Genomic DNA, 17,745 nt, shown 5'->3' on the forward strand with positions numbered 1-17,745 from the left:
ACGCCTACTTCTGGAATGTGAAGAAAACCTTGCAGAAGAACTCGACCGACGAGAATGGTTAGGCTCTACAACAGATCTCCTCGCCAAAGGAGTTGGTGATCTTGAAGAGTCTCGATGCCTCAATAAATAGGGCCTCGATGAATGCCTTGTCAAATGATGTGGGGAAGAACTATGCCTCGAATCACGGTCTCATGATCGAGTCAGATCCAGCCTCAAAGATGAATGTAGAGGAGTCCTCATCCTGTGCCTCGAAAAGGGCAACACCTTATGGGAAGAGGTAGGACTGGAAATCAGAGAACATCAAGACACTGAAAAGGACTCAACTCCTTGTAATACTGCTGAGTGCTCAGGCTGGACTGCAGGAAGTAAAGTCAAGGCAGGAGTCAATTTGGCAAGCATGTTACCAAACTTCTGATGGAGAAGTTTCCAACATATTCTGCTAAGCCAGCACTGAGACCACTGTATCTGGTACAATTGGTGTGGCTGTAGACTCCAAGGAAGATGACCTTGAGGAAGAGTGTTGCCTCGATTTTGAGACACACTTCCTGGGTAGTCTGGGACCCACCTGTTCTAAGGGTGGCATGTACAGAGGGATTGGCTTAGCTATCTTACCTGATGGAGACACTGAAGATAACGGTGTTTCGGGAGATTTAGCTGATTTCCCCAAAGACTTCCCCATCGAGGAAGGTTTGAGCAAGGTCGAGGTTGAAGGTTTTGGCCCCTTAGAAGACTTTGATGGAGTCGAGGTTTTAGTTGAAGACAAATCCATTCTTCCAAAGATTTTCTCAATCTGAACTCGACGACATTTAAGGGCTCAATTTTGAAGTGTAGCACTGCGGACACACGACTCCGGACGATGGTCAGGTCCTAAACACCACTTATATGGGTCAGTGCTGGAGATCACGCATTTACACCAGCTACACTTCTTGAACCCCGTGACCGGCCGAGATGTGGAATGGAACATGGCCGCAGCGAAATCGAAGCACGCAGGCTGAGGCCGCGGAGTAGGCCCCACCATGACACGATCGAAAAACAAAACAAAACTTAAAAAAAAAAAAATCAAACACACAGATAACACAGCGACCCTGTAAAGAAAAAAACACAAGCCGCAGTGAGAGAAGGCACAAGTAGAACTAATTCTCGCGCAGAGCCTTGAAACAAGTGCTTCTCAGCTCCGCGGAAAACTTAGAACTGAAGAGACGCTGAGGAGATGTGCGCCCTATGTTGGATGGGAAGGCACTTGTGCATGCACGGTGCGGCAGTCATGAACTTTCCAAAAGTTCTTCAAGCAAGTCTGCTTGTGAAGCTGTCCGCATTGGGGTTCTGTGGATGACATCACCCCATATGTTGAGAATATGCTGCCTGCTTGTCCTGGGATAATATAAATACCCATCTATACTTTATCCAGTCTGATGTATGTTGATCCATGATTCTCACACAGCCAAACTCTCTCTCCTAAATATCCTAGTTTAGTTTTTCTTAACAGAAGCATAGTAGGTACTGTAGAAAATCAAACTCATCCTTGAAAGGCAAATGTACATGTCTGCTGGACAATTCCTGTATAATTAGCTATTTTGTTAGTGTATCTGAGATTTTTATCCTGCTTCCAAGTTTTTCCATGGGCTACTAGATTTCTGCTTGTTAGATCTAAACTGCTTCTGACAGATTTTGTGCTTGGTAACCTCTGTTAATAATTAAATCAACTGTAGAAATACAATAAGGAATTGGAGGATAGCCCAGAAGGATGGGAGGTGGAGCAAAAGAATGCTGATGAAGCTCCCTACAAGAATTCTCACACTAGTTCAGGAATGGAATGTCTGTCACACTAGAAATGTAAATACAACTATGAAAATGGTTTGGATAAAGATTTTGTTTAATATTTTCCACTTAAAAGTCTGTTAAGAACATTCTTATATTTCATACCAAGTACAGGTACAAGATCCTTTATCTGAAATACTTGGGACCAGGCACATTTTTTTTTGGAACTTTTCAGATTTTGGAATGGAAAAAGATGTGACCATAAAATTGTCACCAAACCTTTTTATTTCAAAATAAGGCAAACGTTAAACTCTTCAAGCACTTCAAACACAAACATGTTCCAAACTATGGGACTGGAGCAATACCTTAAAACATAAATTGTCAAATTTTGGTTTTCAGAATTTTGGATAAAAGGATCTTGTACCTATATAACCATCCCTTCCTGATGCTCTTTACAGGATAAAAACTATCCTAAACTTAAGTCTGATCTTCATTCTTTTGTTGATTGGACAACCAATTTTTGCAAAAGTTTTGTTTCCTTAAACTGGTGATTATGATAGACCCCTTCAAAATAAACACAAATATAATTTCCACTGACCATATCATGTAGGAATTTTGAGAAATTAGCTATAACATGTTTTAATGCACAAAGTTTCTGATACGCTGTGATAGTTTGCTGTGGCTAAAAGTGTGTTCCCTGCTGATTTTCATTTGTACTCAGTATGCGGTGCATCACGTTGCAGTGTCCAACAATAGTCAGCCAACATTTATGGATTCTAGTTACCCTGATATCTTTTTTGTATAGTGGCAATATCCTGGTGAAACCTTTTGCCATGTCACTGACTGCACAGAGATTTGCAGGGAAGAAGCCCAAGTGTGAATGTAGAAAGTGCATCTTCAGTGACACATTGCACTTCATGGTTTTGTATGCTCCAAGATAGGGTTGGGCAACTCTGGTCCTTGAGGGCCAGAATCCAGTCGGGTTTTCAGGATTTCCCCAGTGCAAATAGATCTCATGCATATTCATTGGGGAAAACCTGACTGGATTCCAGCCCTCAAGGATCGGAGTTGCCTACCCCTGCTCTAAGAAGTTTGTGAACCAGATGATTATAGTTTGGTGCTCTGTAACTGCCAAGAAAATTCTCAATGACATCTTGAATGCTGGCCTAACAGATCCGTTCAAATCTCTTGTCAGAAACCCAAATACTAGCATTATTCCATGCTACTGCTACCAGGGTAAGCTTTGGCTTTGCCCATGTCTCTCTCAATAGCAGACTATGGACTTTTTCTCCATAAACATATCCAATCCTTTTTTTAAAAAAAACACAAAAAAAACCAACAGGTATGTTAACTGCTCTTTCCACCTACTCTGGCAGTGTTCCAGAGCTTAGCTATTGTTTAAGTAAAAAAAAATATTTCCTCTTGCTGTTATAGGTTTCCGAGACTCGCTGCATATTGTCAGATAGGAACCAACGTTTCAGCCATCATGCTGGGGCTTTCTTCAGGGTATGATGTGAGGTCTACAGTTAGTCTTTATATAGCAGATCTTCAAACCTGATTGGTTGGGGCTTGAGGTGATTGAAGGAGGAAAGTCCTTCCTAGCATCTTGTTTGCATTTTTGATCACTGCAAGGTACGATTTAATAATAAGATGAGTATAGAGAGGGCTTATTCAAAAGTAAAGGTTGTAGACTTTTAAAAAAACTAACTTTGCTCGGATGGGGAATTACATCAAGGAATTGTTGTCTGGATGGGAACATCTGGAAGGAGTAGAAATGCATGGGCAAAACTGAAAGGAGTTATTATAAAGGTGACAAATCTTTTTGTGAGGCAAATAAGTAAAAGTAAGAGGAAAAGTAAGAGGAACAGGCCGCTTTGTAGAAGCTGAGAAAGTAAGGAATAAAAGATTAGTTTTCATAAACTACAAAAGATCTCAGAAGAGGAAGGCAATCAAAAAAATCTGGAAAAGTTAAGAGAGGCTGGTCGAGAAGTCAGGAAAGCAAAGAGACTAATGGAAGAAAAAATAGTTGACGCAGTAAACAGGGAGGCAAAAACATTTTTTAGATATATCAGTGATAGGAAGAATTGCTTAACAAATATTTCTGTTCTGTGTTCACAGCAGAAGATCTGGGAGCAAGACTGCAGAAGACAAATGCGAATAGGGATTGTGGAGTGGTAGACCCCAATCAATTTTCAGAGGGTTGTGTTCGTGAGGAGCTAGCTAAATTAAAGGCAGACAAAGCGATGGGGCCAGATGGTGTACATCCCAGGTTGCTGAAGGAACTTAGGGAAGTTCTGGTGGCTCCGCTGACTGACCTTTTCAATGAGTCTCTAGAGTCGGGAGTGGAACCGGAGGACTGGAGAAGGGCGGCCGTGGTCCCTCTACAGCAGGGGTGTCCAATGTCGGTCCTCGAGGGCCGCAGCCCAGTCGGGTTTTCAGGATTTCCCCAATGAATATACATGAGGTCTATTTGCATGCACTGCTTTCATTGTATGCTAATAGATCTCATGCATATTCATTGGAGAAATCCTGAAAACCCGACTGGACTGCGGCCCTTGAGGACCGACATTGGACACCCCTGTTCTACAGTCTACACAAAAGTGGAAGTAAGGAAGAAGTGGGGCATTACAGGCCAGTAAGTCTGACTTCTGTGGTAAGCAAATGAATGGAAACTCTTTTAAAACAGAGAATGGTGCAGTTTCTAGAATCTGGTAGATTATAGGAGCAGAGGCAAGATGGATTCACTAGAGGTAGGTCTTGTCAGACATATCTGATCCAATTTTTTTGACTGGGTGTCCAGAGAATTGGATAGAGGATGTGCGCTAGATGTGGTAATTTTAGATTTTAGCAAAGCCTTTGACAATGTTCCACACAGAAACCCGAAGTACAGCTATACGATGGGAGGGCTGGTAATGTGTGAAAGTACCCAAGAAAAAGACTTGGGGGTAATAATGGACAACACAATGAAGCTGTCTGCACAGTGTGCAGCGGCCTCTAAGGCAGCGAATAGAATGCTGGGTACTATCAGAAAGGTATTACAACCAGAACGAAATAAGTTATCCTGCCGTTGTATCGGGCGATAGTGCGCCTGCATCTGGGGTATTGTGTCCAATATTGGTCACCGTACCTTAAGAAGGATATGGCGATACTTGAGAGGGTTCAGAAAAGAGCAACACGATTGATAAAAGGTATGGAAAACCTTTCATATGCTGAAAGATTAGAGAAACTGGGGCTCTTTTCCCTGAAGAAGCGGAGACTTAGAAGGGACATGATAAAGACTTACAAAATCATGAAGGGCATTGAGAAAGTGGAGAGGGACAGATTCTTCAAATGTTTGAAAACTACAAGAATGAGAGGGCAAAAATTAAGAGGGGACAGATTCAGAACCAATACTACGAGTAATTCTTCACCCAAAGAGTGGTGGACACCTGGAATGCACTTCCAGAGGGTGTGATAGGACAGAGTACGGTTTTGGGGTTCAAGAAGGGATTAGATAATTTCCTGAAGGAGAAGGGTATAGATAAGAGAATTACTATACAGGTCCTGGACCTGATGGGCCGCCACGTGAGCGGACTGCTGGGCATGATGGACCTCTGGTCTGACCTAGCAGAGGCACTGCTTATGTTCTTATGACATGTAATCTATGGATCAACAAAATGCCTAATCTTGGCGTTAGTTATTCTTGGAAACATCTGTCTTCGATAAAGAAAACTTTTCTCTTCTTTGTTCATCGCTTTTATGAAATTTTTCATCAGTCCAAGTTTTATGGTAAGAGGAGGCAAAAATATTGGTCGGTTCAACAAGTGGTTCATGTACCACATTTTTCTGACCGGGAACCAAATTCTTACGGAAGGGCCAGTTCTTTTGAATGTAATGCATCTCCTCAGCACGGCTGTCCCATTCACAAATAAAATAACAGTACTTGGTATAGCCAAGCTGCATGTATTTGTTTTCTATGCTGTTGTCCCTAAAGAGCTCAGCATGAGTTACAGGTTAAACATACATAAATTCAGTACAAGATTACAATACAAGTTTTTATCGTAACTAGGGGTCCAATAATATACTGTTTACCAGTTATGATTTGCCATAGTTATCCTTACAATACAAGTTTTATCCTAATTTGACACATATGGACAGTTTTCAGGTTAGATTTGCTATAGTTACAGTGCAAGATTATATGTAAGTTTCTCCTTACATGACACATACTGGTTCTGGTACTAATATACATTTCGGTGTAGTCCATAGGGTAAGAAAAGGGGGTTAGGTGGAGGTATGTTTTTATTGCTTTTCTAAAGTTGAGGAGTCTTTCAAGGGATCAGATCTGTGGTGGCAGTCGATTCCAGTGGCTTGGAATAAAGTGAGAGTAGGACCATTGTTTGGCGGGTTGCAGTTGGAGGGCATTCCACGTAGCAGTATTACTTTAAGATCACTGAAGATGTTCCAGTTGTACTTTGTGTACTGGATATACTTTAACAGCAGTTCCATATGTTTCTTTCATATATGCAGCATAGCCAATAAGTATCGATGGGTAGACATTTACCACTGTGTAACAAAACAGCCTTGAAGCTTAACACTGATAAATCAATAAAAAGACGCCACTCCTGTGGGGCATGTGTACAACCCATCAATGTCAGTGTACATAGAGATTTTCAACCTGTGCAAAGAAATTTGTTAAATTGTCTTGGCGGTTTCAAAAGACAGAAATTTTCATATCTAGGGAGAGTAAACACCATCCCTGCAGTCTTAAATGCAATAATTTTGCTTTTGATCAACCTACGTCCCTGACCAGGTTGTTTAATTCGGACTATGTTATGAGGCTCACCAGATGTAAATGGTTCAAAATCTGGATCCCTGTCAGTGCTTGGCTGGTGCATTGCAGATTCTTTGTCGGTTTCATTTAAGCTCATTTCTCTGGTGGCTTTGGTACCAGAAGACTCATTATGAGGCAGTGGTCTCATGGCTGAAAATTGGGGTATTCAATTGATTTCTTATTTTTACCAGAAAAAACACAGATCCATTTGTCAGACAGAAGTAACAGTCTGTCGAGTGATCTCTCTGTCCTCACCATATCATTGAGATAGCAAATGGCACTGACTTCCAATTACCTCGGAGCCATGTTCCAAGATTGATGGCACAACAAATGTGAGGCACCAATGGTTTTGATCACCAATCTTGCAACTGAAGTACAGCTCATATGTTTTCTTAACAAGTCGAATCATGGTGCGTCTGAGGTTTTAAGTCTGTACGCGCCACAAATGTAGTAGACTGTATCACAGCTGTTGCGACATCAGCAAGACATTTCTGCTGTCACAAATCATCCTATAGCAATTACTAAGTAACTGGCTTACTAATTAAGTTATTTACATAGACAATACTATGACTTGAAGCATCAAAATACACCCGAACTGACAAGACACTTAATGAAGATTATCCCTGTATGTGAACTGCTTTTATACAGCTTTTTCAGGCAGGATCCATCAACCCCATGTGCAAGCAAGCCCAGACTGCATCATTTCCATAGACATTATGCAACCTGCCCTGAATGTATGCCTGGACAAGGTATAATGTGAGTAATAGGCCTATATTAAGAATTAGGCTAAGAATTAATTGCAATAGCTAAAAATAGAACAAGAAATTGTAAAAATGTACCTTTTTGTTAAAATGGTACATGATACGTAATTTTAAATGTGATTTTTGTGATCAGCAGCCCAAAATCTGTAAGATACACTCAAAAGTGTTGAAGAAGCAAAAATTTTGTTGTCCAGTGTTTAACTTCCCATCTCTTATCTAAATTTTGTTTTAATATCATATCCACATAAGTAAATTTATAAAATACATTTATAGCCATATCATAGTGATAAGACATATCTTATATCAGTGTTTCTCAACTTCAAGCCAAGTACCCCCTAAGTCTAACAAATATCAACCAAGTACCCCACCCAAGCTCTGCCCCAGACCCAACCAAGCTTCATCCCAATAATAATAGTATTAATTGTAATGCAATTTCTTCCATTCATTGTTCATATATACAAAATATAATCTTATTAACAATACATAATGGTAACCACAAAATTAAAAAACACAAAACATATTGTACACAGAGAAAATGTTAATCATCATTTATATTTCAAGTTTTTTTTCAAAGAGGTCAAGGCAGATGACTAACATATGCAATGTCACCTCAGGAACAGCTACAAAAAAGACAAATATAGTGCAAAATATAGATAAGATATAAATTCTCAAAACTGATGCATTTCAATCACTAACAGCCTCTTTTACAAAGCCACACTAGCGGCTGCCGTGCAGCAACAGCCCCAAAGCCCTTTAAATCTCTATGGGCTTCGGGACCATTAGCGCAGCTTTGTAAAAAAGGCCGTAAATTGAAAATAAAATCATTTTCCCTACCTTTGTTGTCTGGTGATTTTATTAGTCTCTGCTTGCACTTCCTTCTGACTGTGCATCCAACATGCTTTCTCTCATCTGGACCTCATTTCCTTCCTCAACCAATATCCCTCCACAAGTACAACTTTTCTTCCTCTCTCCTTTACCCCGGGTGGCCCTACAGTCAGGGCAACACCAAGCTAACTCCAGCAATGAAGAGCCCTCTGTCTTCTGCCACCCTCTCGCTGCCTGTCAGGGATTAGAGTATATACAAGGCCTGGGGCTAGCTTAACTGGCACAGAGTCTTCGAGCCTATCGCTTGAGAGGCCCTGTTGGTACCACCCCTCTGCCACAAACATGTCAAAGTAGGTGGAGCCAACAGGACCTTCCCTAGTATGTGGACGTGATGGCTCTTCAGCGGAGGGGGTATGCCGCTGGAGGAAGGGGGATGGGAGACCCACATCACTGTACCGCATGTTGAGAAACACTGTCATATATCTTTTATCTTCTATATTCAGCCTGGTGAAACGTTCTAAGACCCTAGCCATAAATAGCAAATTTGTCTGTTTCTATTATTCCTTTTAAAGATGCAATAAAGACAATTACAACTGTCAGTAAATTAAAATTTAAATCTATGAGAATGCTAACCATATATTAACTTTCTTTATTCCTTCTAAAAGCAGGATGATAAACTTGCTGCAAGTAGAAGCATAACTACTGAAGTATGTTGAAGTTGCTATTAAGACTGCAAAAATTTGCTTCAATAACAGCAAATGCCCCTTCTCTTTCCACTTCAAAAGAACACAACTGGTGACTTAAAATATGGGAGTAATGGATTAAGCACCTTTACTAGAGACTCAGAATAGGTGAAGAGATTCTAGAACTACTATGTTTCCCCCGAAAATAGTCCCTACCATGATTTTCGAGATAGGTCCTAATATAAGCCCTATTGACCCCTGATGCCCCTCCCGAATGTTGACACTTCCTGATTCGCCGGGGCAGCAGTGCTCCCCCCCCCCATGTGCAGCATCTTTCCTCCCCTCACCCATCCCTTTGTGCAACATCTTTCCATCGTGCACATAACCCTGCCGACCCACCCACCGCAAGACCGACATACCTCCATTTTGCATCACGGTTCATGCGGAGCTTCTACACATTGGTACTTTTGGATTGTTTAGCTTTTCCACATATTTTTCTACCCTAGGACTAGCAGGGACCCCTGAGGAAAACTCTGGTCGAAACACTGACCATGTTGGGTCTGACGCTCCCAGCAAAATAGATCGGTTTTTATGTGGATTGCTATTGACTTTTATATATTTTTTTTAATAATAAAGTCCATTTCAACAATCATTTGGCATATCAAAGTCTCAAGGTTATAAATGGTTGCAGTTGAAGCAGGCCATTCAGAAGGGGTTCCCTGACTGGCGCAACATAAAAAATCAGTACAGCTTGCCGGGTCTATGTCCAGACAGATTTTCAAGGGCATCAGGCCACTAAGTGGTACAAATTAATATCTGAATATTAGGTGAAAAAACCAAAAACAAGTTTAAGAGACATTTGGAGTATAGAAACAAAGCAGCATATTTCTGCTATGCAATGGCCACGGATTTGGACTTGGAGATACAGCGTCAGCATCTATGAGACAAACTTGGTTCTTTTTGTTATATAGAATTTTTTGGACACCTGTTCGTTTACAAAAGTTGGATAATTTAAAGTCTAATAGATGCTGGCACTGTCATCTTGATGTAGGGACACTGGATCATCTTTTATTCTATTGTCCGTTGATACTCAATTTTTGGAAATCAATTTGGGGCAAAATTAATAGGGTATTAGGTGTCTCTATTCCTTTGTCTTATGATGTGGTTTTATTTGGGACATTGTTGAAACCTAAGAGTCCATCTGATACACATAAAAACAGACTTATTATTATGACGGGGGTGGCCATGCAGTTAATAACTAGAAATTGGAAGAATTGGGATAGTTTGAATTTTTCTTTTTCATGAGAAACACTTTGTCTGTACTGTAGATATGAAAGAATGATAGCGGAACAATCTGTAAATAATAAAAGGTTCAAAGTGATTTGGAGTCCATTGGAGGAATTTGTTAAACAGCAGAATGATTGAATCCTTAATTCCTAGATTTTCTTAGATTTCATCCAGGTAGGGAGGGAGGGAAAGGGGGAGAGGGAATAGGGTAATTTGTTTCATTGTTTGTAAGAATACAAGTGCTGTTATTCGATATATCTGAATGTATATTTGTTTGCACTTTTTATAAGTTTTGAAAATCAATAAATAATTTATTTTTTTTTTAAAGTCCATTTCAGGAACATTGTCTTTCCACAGTGTTTATTTGTTTTTCTTGCCACGTCACTGATGATATCATCAGTGAAGTGGCAGAAGGAAGGCCCCGGTGGGGAAGGCCACGTAGCAGCCTGTTCAGTGCTACCGCTGTTTGGAATAGAGGTGTGTCGGCCTCGTGGTGGGAGGGTCGTTGGGGGTTCTGCTGCCTGGGGAGGATGGGAGGGAGAGATGGAAAGATGCTGCGCAGGGGGATGGGTTGGCAGGGTCATCGGGGTTCTGCTGCACAGACATCTGAAATTGTTTAAGGATTATCTGTAATTTGTTTAATAGTTAACCATTTAAAGCTCTATTTTATAGGGCAGATGTGGCATACAAAAACAAAGTTTAGATGAGATCTATCGCAACATAATGAAATTGCTTTCAGGGTTCTGTTGCACGAGGGGAAGGATGAGAGGGATAGAAAGATGCTGCACAAGGGGATGGGCGAGAGATGATCATTGTACACAAAAATTTTTAAGACATACCCCGAAAATAAGCCCTAGTGCATTTTTTGGACCCAAAATTAACATAAGACAGTGTCTTATTTTTGTGGAAACACAGTAGCTGATCATTAGCAAGGGATTTTCATTAAACACAAAATTGCAATTGCCTGTACTTCAGGATGGTTTTAGTCAGTCAGTTCCCTCTTCTTTTAGGCAACAGATTTTAATTTTGGAACAAATATTTTAAGTGCTCTTTTCATTGACAAATATTTTTAAGAGATTCCATTTAAAGAGAATAGTCTACTTTTTCAGTGCTGACAGTCTTTGGTAAACAGTGATTTGGGTAAACAAGTCACAAAGAAGAGTAGTGAAACATTGTGCTATATTTGAAATTATTTTTATTATACACTGAAGCCACTATCACCACTCAGCAATGTAATACTGAGTCTGGAAAAACTACTGAGCAAAGGGAGAAAGTCGGTAACAAGAGCATAATTTAAAGCTGTAGGGTCTCACCTCTCACCACAAAACTTGTCTGATGAAAGGAGGATACAGAGCAAGAATAGGAAATTTAGCTATTCTTGCTGTCTTTTTCTTAAAAGTGTAAAATTAAAATAAAAAAAAGCTCTGGACTACCCCTTTCAAGTGCAATACTGAGCCAAACCACCAATTGTGGAAGCAGTGTTACAGGTTCCAACTGGTGCTCAGCTGGCAGACAACCCCCAGAGGTGGGAACAAAGGGAAGCAACAAATACTACTGATGGCCATCTGACATATTTGTATTTAATTCCACAGAATTCCTTTTTGGGTTGTTTTGTGGTTTTGTTTTTTGTTTTTTTGTTTTTTGCAAAACAGGTCCAATGTAATATTATCAATTCACTGCCATAACAAAACAAAACCCAAACAAACAAAAAAAAAGAGGCACCGATGCCAGGATGTTTAATCAATATAATTTAGATTGGTTAAAAATACACTTCAGTGAAAATTAACTTTCTTAAAGATAGCAAACCTTTCCTCTTCTAAAAGATGCAGTTGCAGGCATGTCTATCAGACAACAGACTGCAAAGCTAGAAATCAGAATCACCTTCATCACTCCCCTCTTCTGGCTTTGAATAACAAGCACTTCTGAAAAAAAGTACTACTTCCAATTTCTTTAATTAACTAGCAACAACATTTAGAACTAATCATACCAAACTACAAAATAAGCCAAATCTCTTCAAATTTCTATAGAAAAGAAAATTACTTTAAATTCCACAAAATTTATTTAATGTAGCACTCGTTTCCCCCCCCTCCCCCCAAAAAAAAAAAAAGTGGCCTTAGAGTTGTCATTTCATATTTAAAAAAAGGGGGAGGGAAGGTGGGAAAGAAACAGATCATTGCCTTACACATAAGCATATAAGCTTATTCATTGGGTGTGTGTGAGGGTGCATCTTCGAGACGATGTTTCCAATTCCTCTCCCAGAGTTTCTGGTTATCAGAAAATCCATGCTTTCCTTTGTTAAAGGAGTTTGGTCCTGCTGATGTTGGTGTGTCTCTGTGAATCAAATACAACAGTATGTTAGCTACCTGTTTCCTGGACATTGAAGGTTTTCCACGCAGAAACCTTGTCTCCCCCCCAAAAAAAAAAAATACTAAAAGTAGGTTTAGTTTTCACAATATCCAAAACACACTACTGACTCCTAAGCTGAATGCATGTAAATTTTATCTCATCCATATTTACTTGGACAACTTGACAACCAACCCTTCTAGGTAATCATAACGAGCAGTCTAGAGAATAATAAGAGGCTGACACTAGATTCAAACAGCTGGACAATTTTGGAAAAAGAAATTATGTACCATGTTTCCCCGAAAATAACCCTAGCATGATTTTTAAAGGTGTTCCTAATATAAGCCTTACCCCAAAAATAATCCCTAGTTAGATCGACCCCTAAAGCCCCTCTCGAATGTAAAACTCCATCTCTGACAATAGTGCTGCCTGATTCGCCAGCGGCAGGGCTTTCTCCCCACCCCCATGTGCAGCATCTTTCCTCCCCTCTTGCCCATCCCCTTGCACAGCATCTTTCTATCCTTCCCTCCTATCCCCCTGTGCAACAGAACCCCGCCAACCCTCTCACCCATCTCCTTACGCATCTTTCTATCCTTCCCATCCCCCTGCACAGCAGAACTATGTCGACTCATCGCGAGACCAACATACTTCTGTTCCAAACAACAGTGGCAGCAGCAGCATTCTGAACACACTACTTTGCGGCCTTCCCTGCCGGGACCTTCCCTCTGCCTCATCGCTGATGATGTCCTCAGAAGGAGGGACTCGGCTGGGAGAAGGTCCCGGAGCAGCTCTGCATGTGATATTGCCTCTTCTTCCACAAAGCTTCTATGAAGCTGGTAGATCCACCCCGGGAGGTCGACCCATGGAAGTCACAGGTTTATTTTTTCCGTTTTTGACCTGCGATCGGGAGCGAGGAAGGGGCGCTGTTGGATTCACAAAGGGGGGCTGCTGCTTCACCTGCAAAGGGGGAGGAGTTGCTTTGGCTACTGGACAAGCTGGAGCTGAAGGGAAGGGGGGGACAGTTGCTGGATATGGACTAGGGATTGGGGGAGAGGAACAGGTACTGAGCCCATGTGGTGGGTGGACTGGAGCTAGAGGGAAGGGAGAGGTGCCAGACCCACACCTGGGCACAGGACCTGCAAGGAAGAAGAGAGAAAGGAAGGGAAAGAGAAAAGCTGAACCAAGGGGATGAAGGAAGAGAGTGAAATATTTAACACAGCAGAGGGAGAGAGGAATGAGTGTGAGAGACACATTGGTGTAAGAGAGGGGAGAAGCTGGACATAGGGAGATATACAAAAAGAGGGAAGATGGTGGGTACGGATGGGAGAATAGGAACAATCACAGAAGGGGAATGCTGCATGGGGGTGGTATATGGACACAGAGGGGTATTGCTAGACATGGGAGAGAATAAAAACGCAGAAGGAAGATGCTGGAAAGGGTGGGCATAGGATATAGAGGAGTGATACTGTACATAGGGGGAGTGGAACATAGAATGGTGAGATGATGAAGGCAGGGAGATGGGCACAGGGGCAATACTAGAAAGAGACCTAGAGGAGACAGAGAAGGGAGATGCTGAATATGGGGAACAATACATACAGAGACAGAAGATTGATGGTTAGCATGGAGAAAGAAATGTCAAATGGTCAGGAGACCTTGACAAGTGAGTTAAGAGAAGACAAAAGAAAACAGAGACCAGTGCCTGAGACCAAACATGTTTTGAAAAATAAAATGATGAGACAACAAATGTACAAAAAAATAGTTTTAATTTCTATTTTGTGATAGAATATATCAGATTTGAAATATGTATCCTGCTAGAGCTGACTGGGGACCGCAAAGCCCAGGCTATGCTTCTTTAGCTTCCAGCTGGCTTAAGGCTCTCTCTGACCAGGGAGCAGTTGCCCTAGCTGCACTCTCCTAACACTTTTCCTGTCATGTGTGACTGCGGTATTTTGTTAGCATGATTTTTCTATGTAGCATTTTCTAGTAATTTAGCTTATTCAGTTTTCTCAATAGTGGAAGAGCTATTTGTGAAGGAGAGAGGAGACAGGATTTATGTTGACCCTTGCTCCGTATTATGTGTGTTTATAAAGTGACAATTGTACAGAATATTGTTTCTTTTTATAATTTAATAAGTTCAATATAAAATCGTAACTATTCGAGGCTTGTACGGATGGGATCAGATGGTTTGCGGGAATGGGGCAGGAACGGGGACGGAGAACGAGCACGTAGGGTTGGGGTGGATATGAGGACAAATTTTTTTTCCCCATGCCATTCTCTAGTGTGGACAAAGATCATGTTGTCTCGTCTCTGCAGAGATCCTAATGTTTGATGCTCTCTACAGTGTTCTCCCTAGGGCCTTTTAGCCGGGCGGTCCGCCCGGGTAATTTAGATGACCGCCCATTCTGCTGTTGCTCAACATTAAAAAAAAAAAAAAAAAAAGCCAGCTTGGAGATTTCATGCCTTAGCCCATAGCGAACTTATGCTCCGGGGCTCTAACGTGTGTGTGCCGGCTTCCCTTCTCTTCCCTCCGAAACCGGAAGTTATGTCCAGGTGGGGGGGGGGGGGAAGAGAAGGGAAGCCGGCACGCACATGTTAGAGCCCCGAAGCATGCGTTCGCTACGGGCTAAGGCGGGAGACAGGCCAGTGAAGCTTACCATTTGCTCTTCTTGCTGCCGGGTCCTGCCTACCTTCAGTTTCCGAGAAAGAAGGATCCAGCAGCATTTCTCCCAATCGATCGTGATCTTGGGCCGATCAGCCTTCCTCTCCGACGGCAGAATTGACATCAGGGAGAGGAATGCTGGTCGACCCGAAGCAGGGAGAGCTTGGGGCAGCGGCTATGGGGCTTGTTATTCGATGGCGGCGGCTTGGGGACCTGTTCCCCGATGGCAGCGGCATCGGCAGTGGCTTGGGGGAGGGCAAGGAGAAAGAAAGAAAGAAAGAGGGCAGGCAGGGAGACAGAAGTAAAGAAGAAACAGAAAAAAAGAAAGGGGGCATGAGAAAGAAAGAAAGGGCAGGGAGGGAGAAAGAAAAAGTCGGGGGAGAGAATGAGGTCTGGAAGAGAGGAAGCATACAGGCTGAAAGAAGGGAAGAAAGATTGGATGCACAGTCAGAAGAAGAAAGTGCAACCAGAGACTTATGAAAAATTATTTTATTTTAAATTTAGTGATCAAAATGTGTCTGAATTTATATCTGCTGTCTATATTTTACACTATGGTCCCCTTTTACTAAACTGCAATAGCGGTTTTTAGCAGAGGGAGCCTATGAGCGTCGAGAGCAGCGCTGGGCATTCAGCGCAGCTCCCTGCACTAAAAACTGCTATCATGTTTTAGTAAAAAGGGACAGGGGTATATTTGTCTATTTTTGTATGGTTGTTACTGAGGTGACAGTGCATAGAGTCATCTACTTTGACCTCTTTGAAAAAACCCCGGAATAGGAATGATTATTAACATTTTCTCTGCATACAGTGTGCTTTGTGGTTTTAAAAAAAAAATTATTGTTGGTAGATCATTTTGACTCGGTCATTTTAAAAGTAGTTCGCAAGCCCAAAAAGTGTGGGCACCCCTGCTCTAGAACATCGCTCCTTAGTTTTATCAAATGGTACAGTGAGGGGCCAGAACTTTTACATCTTATCACCTCATTCTTTCTTTTTTCTCCTCATGTACAGCACGGTTCTTTATTCTAAGCAGCTCTGGCACTAACAGTACTACGGGTGCCTTATGTTACTTTCACTACCACTTGCAGTCAGGTTCGGCATTTTATCATGGTTTTGGTTTTTTATTTAGTTTTTCACCAGTATTTTCATTTATTTATTAAAGCAGCATTTTTTAACAGCCTGATGCCCCTCCCCTATCAGTGTGCATTCAATCCACTGCCAACACTTTTTTGGCACCTCTTTCAATGGATCAAATATCATAGCCCCACTGTCGCGTGTTCACATTTATTCTGCGTACGAGTTTATCTCATCAGTGCAGAGACCTTTTTGGTGAGTCCATTTTCCTCTCCCTTTTTTACTTTCCTGAGTGCTGTGGTTTTAATAGAAGCTCATTTGTACAATAATTTAGATCTTTCCCAGGTTCACTTTTCATCTACCCGGTCGGCTTGTCTTTGAGCTACTATCGGCTTATGTTTTCAAGATACACTGTATTATCAGCTGTTCATTTCCCATATGTTTACTTTTGCCCTGTTTAGGTCTATATAGTCTAGGCATACTGTTTGTAACCAGCCATCATTTTAAGTATGTATATGCCCTATTTTAGGGGGGGGGGGAGGGTTAAGTTCTTTTAGCATGTTATTTCATTAATTCTGAGTTCAGTGTTACAATATGTTGTTCTTGGTTTTTAGTTTACACATTATTTATTCTTTTCTATGACATGTTCGCATCGCAATTTTACTCAAAAGTATAAATAGGTATCCATATTCAAGTTTCATCACGGTGCTCTAGTTTTGGCTCCAGTATTTGTCACTTCCGTCCACCAGGTCTGGCTATCCATTACCGTCTCATATTTTAAAGACTCACTCGTTATAATTAGCGGTGATCCACATGTCTCTTAGTAATGGACATGTCCGATTTTAGCATTTGGATCTTAGTACTATGGGTTTGGTCTTTTCTGGTTTCCTTTGTATAGTCTGCATTTTGTCTGGAGTCTTTTGAGTTTAGAATTACATTTTATGACATATTTTTGTGGTTATAATTGTATGACATGTCTAAATCGGTCAAGTTATCCATTCTTTTTATTATTTTTTATCCCCTCATACAGTGGCAGACCGCCCTGGGTGCCAGCCCTAGGGGAGCACACAGCCGGCTGGATCCAGAACCTTCCAAGCTGCTCTAAATGGCACCTGCACCTCAGCACGGCTGCCGTACTTATTCTTAAGCAGAGTCGGTAACCGCACTGAAGTGCAGGAAGGTCCCGCGATGACTGCATTTGCCGCCTCTGCCTCTGGAAGATGTAAGTGATGTCGGAAGGGGTGGACCGGCAGCTGCTGTCATTACAGAACCTTGCCGCAACTCCCTGCGTCTGCCGGCCCACCCCCTCCAACATCACTTACATCTTCCAGAGGCAGAGGCAACAGAAGCAGTCATCATGGGACATTGCTGGTTTAGAGGGAGAGAGGAGCATAGAAGGGTGGTGGAGGGAGAAAAAGGAGGTCAGGGTGGTATGGAAGGGTGGTGGAGGGAGAGAAAGGGGGCAGATGCTGATGGAATTGGTGTGCAGGGAAAGGAGAGACATAAGGGGGAAGGATACTGGATGGAATTGGGTTGGAGGGAAAGAAAGGG

The 17,745-nt window shown here is 41.7% G+C and overlaps 1 protein-coding gene across 1 annotated transcript in view; it reads right to left on the reverse strand.

Annotated features, from left to right (window-relative positions):
• Window positions 1-11,732: 11,732 nt before the first annotated feature.
• The window catches only part of PCNP (PEST proteolytic signal containing nuclear protein), a 47,461-nt gene continuing 41,448 nt past the window's right edge, over window positions 11,733-17,745 (reverse strand). The window contains exon 5 of the mRNA XM_033941760.1: window positions 11,733-12,455. Within this exon, the coding sequence (XP_033797651.1) occupies window positions 12,323-12,455 (133 nt within the window). The 3' untranslated portion in view covers window positions 11,733-12,322. The remainder of the gene's footprint in view (window positions 12,456-17,745) is intronic.

The sequence above is a fragment of the Geotrypetes seraphini genome, chromosome 4 (genome assembly GCF_902459505.1).
Source record: "Geotrypetes seraphini chromosome 4, aGeoSer1.1, whole genome shotgun sequence".
Classification (NCBI taxonomy): domain Eukaryota; kingdom Metazoa; phylum Chordata; class Amphibia; order Gymnophiona; family Dermophiidae; genus Geotrypetes; species Geotrypetes seraphini.